The sequence below is a fragment of the Pristiophorus japonicus genome, chromosome 6, assembly GCF_044704955.1.
Source record: "Pristiophorus japonicus isolate sPriJap1 chromosome 6, sPriJap1.hap1, whole genome shotgun sequence".
Taxonomy (NCBI): domain Eukaryota; kingdom Metazoa; phylum Chordata; class Chondrichthyes; family Pristiophoridae; genus Pristiophorus; species Pristiophorus japonicus.
Genome location: NC_091982.1, coordinates 240,590,329 through 240,607,462, shown reverse-complemented (window position 1 = coordinate 240,607,462; position 17,134 = coordinate 240,590,329). Strand labels below are relative to the sequence as shown.

Here is a 17,134-nt window from a genome sequence, read left to right as displayed (position 1 = left end):
AATCCTGCAAATCCATTGGCAGGATAGGCGTACTAACATCAGTGTTCTCGCTCAGGCCAACAGCATCGAAGCATTGACCACACTCGATCAGCTCCGTTGAAGGTGACCACACTCGATCAGCTCCGTTGAAGGTGACCACACTCGATCAGCTCCGTTGAAGGTGACCACACTCGATCAGCTCCGTTGAAGGTGACCACACTCGATCAGCTCCGTTGAAGGTGACCACACTCGATCAGCTCCGTTGGACGGGCCACATCGTCCGCATGCCCGATACGAGACTGCCAAAACAAGCGCTCTACTCAGAGCTCTGACATGGCAAGCGAGCCCCAGGTGGGCAGAGGAAACGCTTTAAGGACACCTTCAAAGTCTCCTTGAAAAAGTGCAACATCCCCACCAACTTTTGGGAATCCTTGGCCCAAGACCGCTCAAAGTAGAGGAGAAGCATCTGGGAAGGCACGAACAGCTCGAGTCTCATCACCGGGAGCAAGCGGAAACCAAGCGCAAACAGCGGAAGGAGCGCACGACACCCCAAGCACCCCACCCACCCGTCCCTCCAACCACCATCTGCCCCACCTGTGACAAGAGACTGTAGGTCCCGCATTGGTCCCATCAGTCACCTGAGAACTCATATTAGTGTGGAAGCAAGCCATCTTCGACTCATGAGGGACTGCCTAAAAAGAAGATAATTAGACACAGCCAGCCTGTCAAACTCATAGAATCATAGAATAGTACACCACAGAAGGAGGCCATTCGGCCCATCGAGTCTGCGCCGGCTCTTTCGAAGAGCAATCCAGTTAGTCCCACTCCCCCTCTGTTTCCCCATATCCTTACTATTTTTTTCTTCTTCAAGTATTTATCCAATTCCCTTTTCAAGGATACTACTGAATCTGTCTCCACCACTCCATCAGGCCGTGCATTCCAAATCCTAACCACTCGTTGCGTAAACGTTTTCCCTCACGTCGCTTCTGTTTTTTTGCCAATCACCTTAAATCTGGTTATCGACCCCTCAATCATAAGAAACAGTTTATCCTAATTTACTCTATCTAATCCCTTTGTGATTTTAAGCACCCCTATCAAATCTCCTCTTAACTTGATTTGCTCCAAGGAGAACGACCCCAGCTTCTCCAATCTATCCACACTGGTTCGAATTAATTGCTTTTCCTCACTTGAGTTTTCGTTCTTGGTGATTGAAGCAGCTTCAAACAGGCCAATAAGCGTCCAGAATATTCCAACAATTTATATTTTAAATCTTGCGGATATTCTCCCATCTTCTTCTAAAGCCCCTCAGTCACGCTGGGCTACAATTCCACAAGTACCTTGCCAAGCAGTCATTCTTCATACCCGAGTCCATCTTCACCATCATCATAGGCAGTCCCTCGGAATCGAAGAAGACTTGCTTCCACTCCTGAAGTGAGTTCTTTGGTGGCTGAACAGTCCAATACGAGAGCCACAGACCCTGTCACAGGTGGGACAGACATTTGTCGAGGGAAGGGGTGGGTGGGACTGGTTTGCCGCACGCTCCTTCCGCTGCCTGCGCTTGACCTCTTCACGCTCTCGGCGTTGAGATTCGAAGAGCTCAACGCCCTCCCGGATGCACCCTCTCCACCTAGGACGGTCTTCGGCCAGGGACTCCCGGATGTCAGTGGTGATATCACACTTTATCAGGGAGGCTTTGAGGGTGTCCTTGAAACGTTTCCGCTGCCCACCTTTGGCTCGTTTGCCGTGAAGGAGCTCCGCATAGAGCATTTGCTTAGGAAGTCTCGTGTCTAGCATGGGAACTATGTGGCCTGCCCAGCAGAGCTGATCAATTGTGGTCAGTGCTTCAATGCTGGGGATGTTAGCCTGGACAAGGACACTGATGTTGGTGTGCCCGTCCTCCCAGGGGATTTGCAGGATCTGCAGGATCCTGAGCCCACACTTTGGGCGTCAGCTGTGGCTCAGTGGGTAGCACTCTCCGAGCTGAGTCAGATGGTTGTGGGTTCAAACCCCACTCTAGGTACTTGAACACAAGATCCATGCTGATGCTTCAGTGCAGTGCTGCGGGAGCGCTGTGGTGTCGGGGGAAGCCGTCTTTCCTATGAGGCATTAAGCGCTCGCAGGTGGGCGTAAAAAGATCCCATGAAGATGGAATAAAGTCTTTGGAGGAATCAGGAATGCACAAATTACCAGAATTTAGCACAGACCCCAGCGCTTATAGCAGGAGCCTTTGTGTGGTGCGATGTGCCCAGTGTCAGCTGTGGCTCAGTGGGCAGCACATTTGGCTCTGAGTCAGAAGGTTGTGGATTCAATTCCCACTCCAGGGACTTGAGCACATAAATCCAGGCTGACACTCACAGTGCAGTGCTGAACGAGTGCCGCACTGTCAGAGATGCCATCTTTTGGATGAGACATTAAACCGAGGCCCCATCTGCCCTCTCAGGTGGACTTAAAAGATCCCATGGCACTATTTCGAAGAAGAGCAGGGGAGTTATTCCCAGTGGCCTGGCCAATATTTATCCCTCAATCAACATAACAAACACAGATTATCTGGTCATTATCACATTGGTGTGTGTAGGAGTTTGCTGTGCACAAGTTGGCTGCCACGTTTCCTACATTACAACAGTGACTACACTCCAAAAGTACTTCATTGGCTGTAAAGCACTTTGAGACGTCCAGTGGTCGTGAAAGGCGCTATATAAATTCACGGCTTTCTTTCTTTAGGTTGATTCCGGAGATGAATGGGTTGTCTTATGAAGAAAGGTTACATAAGAACGTAAGAAATAGGAACAGGAGTAGGCCATACGGCCCCTTGAGCCTGCTCTGCTATTCAATATCATGGCTGATCTGTTTATGGACTCAGCTCCACTTCCCTGCCCACTCTCCATAACCCCTTATCCCCTTATCGTTTTAGAAACTGTCAATTTCTGTCTTAAATTTATTCAATGTCCCAGCTCTCGGAGACAGTGAATTCCCCTTTACAACACTCAGAAGAAATTCCTCCTCATCTGTTTTAAATGGATGACCCCTTATTCTAAGATCATGTCCAGTGGAAACATCCTCTCTGCATCCACTTTGTCAAGCCCCCTCATAATCTTATACATTTCGATAAGATCACCTCTCATGCTTCTGAATTCCAATGAGTAGAGGCCCAACCTACTCAACCTTTTCTCATCCCCAGAATCAACCTAGTGAACATTCTCTGAACTGCCTCCAAAGCAAGTATATCCTGTCGTAAATATGGAAACCAAAACTGCACGCAGTATTCCAGGTGTGGCCTCACCAATACCCTGTGCAACTGTAGTAAGTCTTTCCTGCTTTTATACTCCATCCCCTTTGCAATAAAGGCCAAGATACCATTGGCCTTCCTGATCACTTGCTGTACCTGCATACTATCCTTTTGTGTTTCATGCACAAGTACCCCCAGGTTCCGCTGTACTGCGGCACTTTGCAATCTTTCTCCATTTAAATAATAACTTGCTCTTTGATTTTTTTCTGCCAAAGTGCATGACCTCACACTTTCCAACATTATACTCCAAACTTGAGCAGGTTGGGCCTATACTCTTTGGAGTTTAGAAGAATTAGAGGTGAACTTATTGAAACATAAAAGATTCTATGGGAGCTTGACAGGGTAGATGCAGAGAGGATGTTTCCCCTCGCGGGGGAATCTATAACTAGGGGGCATAGTTTCAGAATAAGGCGTCATCCATTTAATACAGAAATGAGGAGGAATTTCTTCTCTTGGACGGTCGTGAATCTTTGGAATTCTCTGCCCCAGAGAGCTGTGGAGACTGAATCATTGAATATATTTGAGGTGGAGAAAGACAGATTTTTAAACGATAAGGGAGTTGAGGGTTATGGGGAGCGGGCAGGGAAGTGGAGTTGAGGCCAAGATCAGATCAGCCATGATCTTATTAAATGGCGGAGCAGGTTCAAGGGGCCAAATGGCTGACTCCTGCTCCTATTTCTTATGTTCTTGCTCGTGCACAAATTGGCTGCTGTGTTACCCACATTACAACAGCAACTACACTCCAAAAGTACTTCAATGGCCGAAAAGAGCTTTGAAATGTCCGGTGGTCGTAAAAGGGGCTATAGGAATCCAAGTCTATCCATCTTTTTCACTATACCAGGGGTCTGGTATAATGAAGCAGAGTTAGAAAGAAAGAAAGACTTGTATTTATATAGCGCCTTTCATGACTTTCAAAACTAATATCCTCTAAAAGCTCCTGTTGTCATTTATTCTCTCAGGATCCAGAATTGTGTTATTCGAGACCAGGAAAGCTCCCTGGTCCGATCTCGCCCAGTGCCGGATTATCAGCCTCCTCTTCCTCCCTGTCTCTGTTGAAATCATAACCACAGGATGGGCTCAGTAAAAGAAAGCCCTTCAGTCCGTTGAATAGCAACTCTTATCATCTTCTCCATTGCAGGATCTGGCTGTTTCCTAAATGAGTCCAGTGTCCTGCGCCTCAATCACTCTTCCTGGCAATGAGTTCCAGCTGTCACTACCCCCCTGTGTAAAGAAACACTCCGAGCTGCTCGAAACTTGTATTTTACAACCTTGATCTTTTGCACTTAAACTGCTCTCTTGGCACATCTAATCATATTATTCTGGGTTTACTTTCGCTATCCCATTTATGTATTTTTTTCTTCTATAATCTTTTCTCTGAGACTTCTCTTTTTTGAGGCCAAAGAGTCCAACTGGCTCAAACATGGATACTTTGCCTTTGCTTTTACCAATGGGTTTAAAAGTGATGTCTCAGTCCAACTGTGGAAACGGAGCTTCCGGCTTCGATCAGTAATCAATTCAGTTAAAGATGCAGGAAATAACACATTTATGATGTCGTTATGCACAGCGATCAAAGCAATGCTCCTCTCTGACCCACGCCAGCACATTTGGACCTCATCTGAGTGAAATAAAATCTGCGTCGCTTTCTACACAGTCTGAGTGTTTCCAGTATATAGCCTCAGCCTGTCCTTTATTGTCAGCTGTGGCTCAGTGGGCAGCATTCTCGCCTCGGAGTCAGAAGTTTGTGGGTTCAAGCCCCACTCTAGAGACTTGAGCACAAAATTTAGGCTGACACTCCCAGTGCAGTGCTGAGGGAGTGCTGCACTGTCAGAGGTGCTGTCTTTCGGATGAGATGTTAAAATGAGGCCCTGTCTGCTCTCTCAAGTGGACGGAAAAGATCCCATGGCACTATTTCGAAGAAGAGCAGGGGAGTTTTCCCGTGTGTCCTGGGGCCAATATTTATCCCTCAATCAACATAACAAAAACAGATTATCTGGTCATTATCACATTGCTGCTTGCGAGAGCTTGCTTGTGTGCAAATTGGCTGCTGCATTTCCCACGCTACAACAGTGACTATACTCCAAAAGTACAGACGCACCAACATTAGCGTCCTCGACCAGGCCAACATCTCCAGCATTGAAGCACTTGATCAGCTCCGCTGGGCAGGCCACATAGTTCACATGCCAGACACAAGACTCCCAAAGCAAGCGCTCTACTCGGAATATTTCATGGCAAATGAGCCAAAGTTGGGCAGTGGAAACGTTACCAGGAAACCCTCATAGCCTCCCTGATAAAGTGCAACATCCCCACTGACACCTGGGAGTCCCTGGCCAAAGACCGCCTTAAGTGGAGAAAGTGCATCCAGGAGGGCGCTGAGCTCCTCGAGTCTCACCGCCGAGAGCATGCAGAAATCAAGCGTAGGCAGTGGAAGGAGCGTGCGGCAAACCTGTCCCACCCACCCCTTCCCTCAACGACTATCTGTCCCACCTGTGACAGGGACTGTGGCTCTCATATTGGACTGTTCCTAAGGACTCATTTTAAGAGTGGAAGCAAGTCTTCCTCGATTCCAAGGGACTGCCTATGATGATGAATTAGCTGTAAAGTGCTTTGAGAATTCCAGTGGCCGTGAAAGGCGCTATATAAATGCAGGTCTTTCTTTTTTTTTTAAAAAGTATGCTGTCCTTTTAAATGGTCCTGCCCAAACTCCCCTACACTGGAACATTAACTTGCCCCAATAGGATGTCATCGAGAATGAAAAGGTTGCCCTGCAGTAACTCCACTGTTCTGGTCCTCAGGTCAGACTGCCTCCATTACAGAACAAACTGTAATATCAAACACAAAGCCACAAGGAGATAGTTACATCATTTTTAATGATTATATAACAATTAATGATTCTGTTGCTGAAAAACACAATTTTTAATACCACCAAATTAAAACCGTACAAAAGAACGACGCAAGAAATGGGAATTTCTAAAGATGATTACATGATTTTATAGAAAGAAACTTTTCCCTCTGACAGTAAGAGTCCAGAGCAAGGGGACATTACCTTAAAATTAGAGCCAGGCCGTTCAAGGGTGATGTCAGGAAGCGCTTCTTCACACAAAGGGTCGTGGGAATCTGGAACTCACTCACCGCAAAGCTGTCGAGACTGGGGAGTGGTTCAAAACTGAGATGATACAGAACCAAGGCAGGTAGATGGGAGTCTCGATTCAGATCAGCCATGATCAAAATCAATGGTGGAACAGGCTCGAGGGGCTGAATTGGCCTCCTCCTGTTCTTGTGGGAAGAATTTTAATGGAAATAAAAACTGGGAGAGGTAAAACGGTTTGCTGACTCGCTATCACCAGTTTTACGCTATCGGCGAAAGTCAAGTGCGCAAGGTGTCCCCTGAGGAAAGCATAGTCACGAAATTAGACCGATAATGCCTCCTCTATGTATAACAAAATCAATAGGGGGTAGAGGGAGGAAAGGTATGTCAAAGTTAATTGGAAGCTGGAGTACAAAAGCAATCTTGACGGAAAGATTTCCTTCTTTAACCTATTGAAGGCAGAAGCTTTTTCCCACAGTAATCATTAAGGATATTTTTATGACCTCATTGTCATTCAGCACCCACCATCACAGGCACCAGTACAAGGGAAACATTGTCAGAGCAGCACCAGAATGTTAATGAATGCTATTCACACCAAGGTTGCAGCCAAAAGGATTATTGATGAGAGCAATGAGCAGATAATAAGCAAATAAATCCCTGTTGTATTCCAGAGCGGAGTCTTTTGCACGTTATACTTGCTACAAAGACCAATCGCTTAAAGTAATTCTCTCATACTTAAAGACGCACTTTCACACTTGCTGCCACAGTTACTAAGAATCAGTTACTAAGAATTACAATTAACATTGACGTTGTTTTAATGTTATTTTCTCTTGTCAATCGTAATTCTGATCTACCGCCGCACGTGTGATAATAAGAATATCGCTGGCAAACTATGGGGATTTTAAACAGGACAGTCATCATCATCATAGGCAGTCCCTCAAAATCGAGGAAGACTTGCTTCCACTCTAAAAGTGAGTTCTCAGGTGACTGTACAGTCCAATACGGGAATTACAGTCTCTGTCACAGGTGGGACAGATAGTCGTTGAGGGAAGGGGTGGGTGGGACTGGTTTGCTGCACGCTCCTTCCGCTGCCTGCGCTTGATTTCTGCATGCTCTCGACGACAAGACTCGAGGTGCTCAGCGCCCTCCCGGATGCACCTCCCCCACCTAGAACAGTCCTTGGCCAGGGACTCTCAGGTGCCGGTGGGGATGTTGCACTTTATCAAGGAGGCTTTGAGAGTGTCCTTGGAACGTTTCCTCTGCCCACCTGGGGCTCGCTTGCTGTGTCGGAGTTCCGAGTAGAGCGCTTGCTTTGGGAGTCTTGTGTCGGGCATGCGGACAATGTGGCCCGCCCAACGGAACTGCTCGAGTGTGGTCAGTGTTTCGATGCTGGGGATGTTGGCCTGATCGAGAACACTGATGTTGGCGCGTTTAACCTCCCGTGGATTTGCAGGATCTTGCGGACAGTGCAACGGAACTGAATGAGCCAAGGTAAGAAATTAGACAAGACACGCTACCCTCCCTGCTATAAGCACCACAGTACATCCCCTTAGAGAGAAGGCCAATATGACACCAGAACCAGTCGCACAGTCACAGGAAGTCGCTCACCCCGCCCAAGGCACCATCAACTTATTGGCACCCTAAGACCCGGTAGAGATTGATGGCTGAATGCCCCACTTAACTCACCCCCGCTGTCCTGAGCACCCGCAAAAGGATTCTCCTCGACCCGGAGGTGAGGAACAATGCTGGAATCTTCACAACTGTGCCAGCAGCATGATATCAATGTAGGGAAGTCAATGTATTGGTCTTCAACATGCCTACCAATCAGGCGATAGATTACTCCCTGCCCGATTTCCTAACATATGGCACCTTCAGGGCCAAGGGCTAGGATGTAATGTAAATGGAGCACGAAGCATTCTACTGCTGCTAACTTCATCACACTATCAGGTTGGATTGACGCCTTTTGATTTAGGCCTCTGGGAAGGGGACAAATTAGCTTGGTATTTCTTTCAATCTTAGACCAAGACCGAGTATCGCTCACTCCGAGAAGCAGTATGTTCTCCAGAATACTAACATGAATCATCATCATCATTGGCAGTCCCTCGAAAGCGAGGAAGACTTGCTTCCACTCTTAAAGTGAGTTCTCAGGTGACTGAACAGTCCAATACGGGAATTACAGTCTCTGTCACAGGTGGGACAGATAGTCGTTGCAGGAAAGGGTGGGTGGGACAGGCTTGCTGCACACTCTTTCTTTCTCCCACAAAGTCCTGCACCACCTTTCACTCTGTTCCTGCCACTTTGAGGCCTTTCTTTTTTTCATATCCTTCTGATATTTAGCTGCTCCATATCTCAGCCAACATATCCAGTACCGCCCCACAAGCTGAAACCTTTTCTCCTCCAACTCCACATCTCCAGCCTGTCACTTCTGCTCTTTCATTCACGGCACCATATCCCTTGGGCTGGACTTTCCCGTCCTTTGCGCTCCGGGTTTCGCCCCCGGAGCAGCGTGAAAGGCGGAGGTGAGATCGTCAGCGCCCCATCGCGATCCTAGTATCGGGATTTGAGGCAGCGCGGATCAGGGCCGGGAAGAGCTGCGCCAGGTGTGCAACCCTTCTGGTTGTGACACCGGCGCCAGTTTGAGCTCCTGCCCGACCCGCCCGCCCAGAACTGCGCCCGCAATAACCGCCTGGGAAACCAGCGCCATACCGGTGGCGGAGAGGAAAGTAAATTACTACAAAAGTAAATGCGAGTGTTTTTTGATCAAATTCTTTTGTGTGATTTGTGTTGCGGTGGAGCAGGTGTAATATATATAGCTCCACCCAGTGGACTACTGTGACACTGCAACCATTGCTGTTTACAACAATAAAGAGGGAGTCACCGGACTGGTTTCCTGAAGTTATCCGCCATTTTAAAGCCTGTGTATGCTTGTGAGATTGTACCGAAAACATAACAGTGGGCAATGTTTTGGGAATGTTTTTGTGGTTTTAAAAAAAAAGTTTTTCCCCACCTCCCCCTCCCCAGACCTCTCTTGGAGCGCTCCCGGACCGGCTCGTTAGCTCAGGAGTTTCCCATCTTTGCATCACGAGAGGTGTACAACACCTCCCTTAGCGCTGCGCCCCCGGACACAGGGCCCAGATGCCCAAACTTACATACTGAGGCGCAAACTATTCCTGGCCGCTAACTTTCTCGCCCCGCCGCCATTATTGCCTCGAAAACAGAAAAGCCAAAAATCCAGGCCAGACTCTCTAGGGCTCTCTCCCAAAATCATCGTGCCTCTCATCCCCACCTGCAAATGTCTCTTGGAGGCCTTTCTCTTGAACCATGCGTTGGATGGCCTCCTCCTACATTTCCCTCCCTCTCCGTGCTCTCCACCCTCTCAGTAAAGCATGCGGAGAAGTTCTCAAATGCGAGAGGCGTGATGTGAATGCAAGTAGCTGATGTACTCCTGGAATCCAAAAGCGATGCAGGTTTCAGAAAATATCCACCATGCAAAAGATCAGCGAGGTCCGGATAAAATCTCCAACCGCACACCTTCAACAGCACACCCAAAAAAGCACACGAACAAATTTCAATAGCCAACATTCTCAAACTTCAGTGCCAAGGCTGTAAACAGTATTTATTTACTAAGCAAGCGCAACTGTTGTTACGTGCGACAGTATTAAAGAGTGTCAACAGAGTATTAAGGTACATGGAGAAATGGGAGGCCCCTGCCATTTCTGTTAACCATGGAAGCTCTATCTTTCTTCACCTCAGTTTCTTTCCCTCATATCCCAGAATGGCCTGCTCCCAATTCCAATCTTACTACAAATGTTTCTGCAATCATCAAAGGCACAAGATGCTTTTACAATTAATCTACAACCCACTTCACCCGTGAAATGGGCAGATGATCGGTCGAAAGATTCCCTGGACCTCAGGGAGATGCACAACTGAAAGTAATTTCCATAAAGTGACACGGCAAAGAGAATAGGGGACAACCAAAAACACAAGGAACTGAGCACTGAAAACCACAATAAGGGCAACTCACTTGTTGCTGGACCTTTGGACGTCAGCGATGTTGGAAAAGAGATGGTGCCTCTCAGTTTTGGTCATGGTTAAGTTCAGTGTTTCGGAGTTCTTAAACATGCGGATCAGGATTTCGAGGCTCAGCATGTAGGAGTGCTCCGATGAAATCACTTCAAAAATAGCCTGTTGACAAAGAGAGGAGAGGATTTACAGTTCAGAGGAGCCAGAAAGAGTTAGACCTTGGTTTCCATATTTACGAAAGGTTATACTTGCTTTGGAGGCAGTTCAGAGAAGGTTCACTAGGTTGATTCTGGGGATGAGGGGGTTAACATGAGGAAAGGTTGAGTAGGTTGGGCCTCTACTCATTGGAATTCAGAAGAATGAGAGGTGATCTTATCGAAACGTATAAGATTATGAGGGGGCTTGACAAGGTGGATGCAGAGAGGATGTTTCCACTGATGGGGAGACTAGAACGAGAGGGCATTATCTTAGAATAAGGGGCCGCCCAATTAAAACTGAGATGAGGAGAAATTTCTATGGAAATCTATGGAATTCGCTGCCTCAGAGAGTTGTGGAAGCTGGGACACTGAATAAATTTAAGACAGAAATAGACAGTTTCTTAAACGATAAGAGGATAAGGGGTTATGGGGAGCAGGCGGGGAAGTAGAGCTGAGTCCATGATCAGATCAGCCATGATCTTATTGAATGGCGGAGCAGGCTCAAGGGGCCGTATGGCCTACTCCTGCTCCTATTTTCTTATGTTCTTATGTTCTACGCTTGATTTCTCCAATGCCTTCCTTGGCAGCACCCCATCCTCTACCCCCCCAGAGGAACAGGAGGAAGCCATTCAGCCCCTCGAGCCTGTTCCGTCATTCTATTAGATCATGTCCGATCTGTATCTTAACTCCGTATCTGTATCTAGCTGCCTTGGTTCCGTAACCCCTTAATACCCTTTGCATAACAAAAATCTATCAATCTCAGTTTTGACATTTTCAATTGGCTCCCAGCCTCAACAGCTTTTTTTGGGGGGGGGCGGTGGGGGTGAAGAGAGTTCCAGATTTCTACCACCCTTTGTGTGAAGAAGTGCTTCCTAACATCACCCCTGATGGCCTAGCTCTAAAGTTAAGGTTATGTTCCCTTGTTTCGGATTCCCCCACCAAAGGAAAAATAGTTTCTCTCGATCTACCTTATTAATGCCTTTGGTCATCTTACGCACTGGCACACCTGGCATTGAAGATCCTGATCCCACCCGGTGGGAAGGTGGGCTTTGGTCAGATGCCCATTTTACACCCGGTCCAATTTAACTCTCCACTGACCTGAACCCGCCCCATTATCACTTGTTGGATTAGCTTAAAATTGGAGCTCGAGACTAAGGATGGGCCACAGTCGGACAACGGCCAGCGCTAGGTCCGGTAAGCATAGTGGTTAGGTCACTGGACTAGTAATCCAGAGGCCTGCACTAATGATCCAGAGACACAAGTTCAAATCCCACCACGGCAGCTGGGGAATTTAAATTCAGTTAATTAAATAAATCTGGAATAAAAAGCTAGTATCAGTGAGGGTGACCATGAAACTACCAGATTGTTATAAAAACCCATCTCGTTCACCAACGTCCTTTAGGGAAGGAAATCTGCCATCCTTACCCGGTCTGACCTATATGTGACTCCAGGCCCAGAGCAATGTGATTGACTCTCAATTGCCCTCTGAAATTGCCCTCAGGTGTATCAAACCGCTATGGACTGCAACAGTTCACCACCACCTTCTCGAGGGCAATCAGGGAAGAGCAATAAATGCTGGGCTTTGCCACATCCATGAATGAATTTAAAAAAAAATACATACTCAAGTTATTGCCTTTGACTCGATCCTAATTCCTATATTATAACAGGGATATGTCCCCTGACGATACCAAAGGGTCAATTATAGGATGCCAACCACTGCCGAGATGAGCCCTTTAAACTCAGCACTAAGCCGGGACATCCTGCTCTGTGCGGCTTAGTATAAAACAATGCAGTGTGCTTAATGATTTAGGCATGAGAACGTCGAACTTTACACTCATAAGTTATGGACTCATGATTTGATAAGAGTGAGTTTCCGAAGGCTACCTTTAAATGCCAAAATATTGTCTCTCCTTTGGTTGATGGGGGAGGGGTGGTTGTGGAAGTGAGAGTGTCTGCAACTGGAAGTACTTTGCCCAAAGTAGCATTTCCCTTTATAACTGCAGTCTAAATAAGGGAAATTCATTCTTGGCCCAGAAACATAAACCATAATATCCAAACAACACAGTCGCCAACTGGAAGACTGTTCTGGTTTATGTTCCTGGCTGCTCCAGTTTAATAAGTAGTTTGTAATACAGAGTGGTGACAAAATGTCGCCATGAATCCACAGGAAAGGAAAGAAAATAGTTCCGTTAGATTGTTATTAAAAACAAATTCTACCCTCATCATCATAGGCAGTCCCTCGGAATCGAGGAAGACTTGCTTCCACTCCTGAAGTGAGTTCTTTGGTGGCTGAACAGTCCAATACAAGAGCCACAGACTCTGTCACAGGTGGGACAGATAGTCATTGAGGGAAGGGGTGGGTTGGGACAGGTTTGCCGCACGCTCTTTCCGCTGTCTGCACTTGATTTCTGCATGCTCTCGGTTTTGAGACCCGAAGTGCTCAGCGCCCTATCGGATGCACTTCCTCCACTTAGGGCGGTCTTGGGCCAGGGACTCCCAGGTGTCGGTGGGGATGTCGCACTTTATCAGGGAGGCTTTGAGGGTGTCCTTGTAACGTTTTCTCTGCCCACCTTTGGCTCATTTGCCGTGAAGGAGCTCCAAATAGAACGCTTGCTTTGGGAGTCTTTTGTCTGACATGCAAATTATGTGGCCTGCCCAGCGGAGCTTATCAAGTGTGATCAGTGCTTCAATGCTGGGGATGTTGGCCTGGTCGAGGACGCTGATATTGGTGTGCTTGTCCTCCCAGGGGATTTGTAGGATCTTGTGGAGACATCGTTGGTGATATTTCTCCAGCAACTTCAAGTGTCTGCTGTCCACGGTCCATGTCTCTGAGCCATACAAGAGGGCGGGTATTACTACAGCCCTGTAGACCATGAGCTTGGTGGCAGTTGAGGGCCTGGTCTTCAAACACTCTTTTCCTTAGGCAACCGAAGGCTGCACTAGCGCACTGGAGGCAGTGTTGGATCTCGTCGTCGATGCCTGCTCTTGCTGATAGGAGGCTCCCGAGATACGGGAAGTGGTCCACAGTGTCCAGGGCCGCACCGTGGACCTTGATGACTGAGGGTCAGTGCTGTGTGGTGAGAACAGGCTGGTGAAGGACCTTTGTCTTACAGATATTTAGCGTAATCCGAGTTGTTGACTGATCACAGTGACCAATCTCTATCAATGAGTCTCTCACAGACCCAGACATGAGGTGAGGAAAGCCCCCAATGGTGGAAAGCTTGGGGAACCACAGGAGCAAAGTCACCTGTTCCCCCCAGCACACTACCCTCACTAAATGCCGGGGGGCAAAATTGCTCCTTGCTCAGTTTGGGACGCTTAATTCGAATAAAGAGAGGTTTGTTCACCTGGCGGTAGGTGGATATGCAAGAGCCCCAGAATTGGGCACTTTAACTAAAAAAAAATAATCGGAGCGCTCTCAGGGCGGGAGGGAGGCGGGAGCGGCGCGCTGATGAGGTCAGCGCCAAAGGGATGTGTCACATGGCGTTGACACGTCGCAAAGTCCTCCCCTTCCCTTAAAGGGGAGGGTCACTGCGATCACTTCTGGGCCATTGTGGAAGGGTTACAGCTGGGCCGGCAGCCTGGGCTGCCAGTTGGCGTCCCGGCTGAACCAGCATTCACCATTGTCGGGCCGACTGCAAAGTTGCCCGACAAAAACAAAAAAGATGGCGGCCGCGGCGTAAGGCCCTTCCCTTTAAGGGCGGACGGGGCGCCCGAGCCACCGCAGGCTTGGCTGCACGCCCCGCGCCAACCTCGCTCCCGCGGGGCAATTTCCCCCGAGGGGCGTAAAGGGGTCGTCGCGGGACAATAAGGGGGCGTCGTGCACGATGATGATGTTTTCACCACCGCCATCCTGGGGACAATCCGGGAGGGTTGCTTCCACCGCCTGTCCCGGGCAAAAAGTCCTTCTCGACCCTTTAGCGGCTCCTGGAATGGGCCTTTTTGGAAAGGGGCAATTTCAGCCCCGTCATGTCTCAAATTACTTGTACACCCGATCCCAAAAGGTTAATTCCTGAACGAAATCTATCTAATCCGTATTTGAATGAATCAACACTAACTGCTTCCGCTGCCTTCCAAGAGAGTGTGTTCCATAGAGTGAGCAATCGCTGACTGAAATATCGTTTCCCCCGATGAGTTCTGAATTTACCCCCTTGAACCGCTGCTCGTGTCCTCCAGTTCTACTGGGCTGGACAAGATGAGTTTGTCATGGGCTGCATTATCTAATTCCATCAGAGTCCTAAAAACACCAATCGCATCAACTCGCAACCTTCGCTTTTCCAACCATCTCACGGGCGGAACGGTGCGTCAGGATCCGACCACAGTTCCACGTAAAGGTGACTCGCGAGCAAAGGATGAATGTACCTCCTGTCTCTTTTTCTCCTCTTGGGTGACGGTCTGCAATATTCCACTCTTCTTCACCTGAAAGGCAGAAGCACATGAATTATTTCTACATGCTGCGTGGGTCAAGGAAGGAAACGAGACAACCTAAAACAATAAACTTGTTTCCTGGATTATCTTTCTTTCAGACGGTTGTGGGGATTCAAGTTCCACTCCAGAGACTTGAGCACATAAATCTAGGCTGACACTCCCAGTGCAGTGCTGAGGGAGTGCTGCACTGTCGGAGGTGCCGTCTTTCGGATGAGACATTAAACCGAGGCCCCGTCAGCCCTCTCAGGTGGACGTAAAAGATCCCATGACACTATTTTGAAGAAGAGCAGGGGAGTTATCCCCAGTGTCCTGGGCCAATATTTATCCCTCAATCAACATAACAAAAACAGATTATCTGGTTATCAAATTGCTGTTTGTGGGAGCTTGCTGTGCGCAAATTGGCTGCCGTGTTTCCCACATTGCAACAGTGACTACACTCCAAAAAAGTATTTCATTAGCTTTAAAGCGCTTTGAGACGTCCGGTGGTCGTGAAAGGTGCTATATAAATGCAAGACTTTCTTTTTTTAAATCAATAAAATCTGTAAGAGTTGGTAAGATATACAGACCACTGATCACAAGACCTGAAGTACATTGTACCTTAGGGTAAATGTTGCAAGGCTGTACTCCGTGCAAGGAGCCACCTATCAGGGGTGTAGGTCGGTGAATTGCACGCCAAACATGGGGTGATTCCCATCTCTAGCCGATTCACTTCAACGGTTGGAAAATCAGGGCTCGTGCATTTTCACACAGGAATTCTGTAATGTATCTGCTTCATGGGTTCTTTGCTTAAGAATTCACAGCAACACATTGCTATTAAGAACTAGTTGGTTTATTAGCAAAAGGTTTAACCATCACATTACACATTACCAGTTCGTCCACCAGGCTGACAACCACCTGCCTCATCGTGGATCCCCTGACCCCAACTGGCTGGGGTTTTATTGAGTCTTGTAAACATCATGTGACTGGCTAAGCTATTCACAACTCAACACCTCCACAACTATTTTTGCAAGAACTTTTAAAATAAGTACCCCCTTTTTTAAAAGGCACTAGAACCCACAAATTCCAAATGAACTGGGAACTTTACCAAATTAAATTAAAATTCGGTTCCTAGGGCTGATGATGCACTCCAGTCCCTCCAGTGCCCACCTCTCGCGGAAGGCCGCGAGTATACCGGTGGACACCGCGTGCTCCATCTCCAGGGACACCCTGGCACGAACGGAGCCGCGGAAGAGAGGCAGGCAGTCGGGCTGAACGACCCCCTCGGCCAGGCCCAGGAGCAGTCCTTCAACATCTCGACAAACCTGTGAACATACTCACAGGTGCATACATTACAAATTCCATGCCCAATTCTCCAGTCGGTGATCCTGTCTATCAAGGCTCATTGGCACAGGCGCGATGGGCCAAATGGGTTCCATCCGTGCTGCAAAGATTCTGTAGTTACATAACTAAACACTCTTGATTTGAAACCCGAGAGGAGAGAAGGAGCTTCTCACAGGACTTTAAAGTTGAAAGTATGAGGTGATAAGCCAGCATCAAACCAAGAATTGGTGGCTAACTGATACAAAGCTTGGGTTTACAAAGTTTGTAGTTTTAAGAAGAAGGGAACAGTGAGGAATGTGAGGCATTCCACAGATTTGCCCATATTTCATGGTGATCTACAGACCATGGAAGAAAGCTGAAGGACTCCTGGAACTCAGAGTTGAGCAGGATGCTCCAAAGCATTTCAGACAAGAATGAACGACTGCTGGGGAAAGCCAATGAGTTAATACAACAACAACATGTATTTATATAGCGCCTTTAACATAGTGAAGTGTCCCAAGGCGCTTCACAGGAGTATTATGAGATTTTTAAAAACCTAATACCGAGCCCCATAAGGAGCAATTAGGACATGTGACCAAAACCTTGGTCAAAGAGGGAGGTTTTAAGGAGCGTCTTGAAGGAGGAAAGAGAGGCGGAGAGGTTTAGGCAGGGAGTTCCAGAGCTTGGGCAATTGACACACTGGGGCTACAAGTGTGAAAGGAAGGTCGGGGGTTGCCACCTGGCCACGATTCCAGCAGCTCATCCACTCCAGGTTTTAGAAATTACTGCTGGGCTTTCCGCTGGGGACGTTTTAGCACCGACACAGTAAGGGTTTTG

General features: G+C 47.8%; 1 protein-coding gene across 1 annotated transcript in view; it reads right to left on the bottom strand.

Annotated features, from left to right (window-relative positions):
- Positions 1-17,134, bottom strand: part of LOC139265421 (rho guanine nucleotide exchange factor 26-like) — a 208,162-nt gene that overhangs the window by 131,154 nt on the left and 59,874 nt on the right. The window contains exons 5-6 of the mRNA XM_070882424.1: positions 14,933-14,989; positions 10,375-10,535 (exon numbers count right to left, since the gene is read on the bottom strand). Of these exons, the coding sequence (XP_070738525.1) occupies positions 10,375-10,535; positions 14,933-14,989 (218 nt within the window). The remainder of the gene's footprint in view (positions 1-10,374; positions 10,536-14,932; positions 14,990-17,134) is intronic.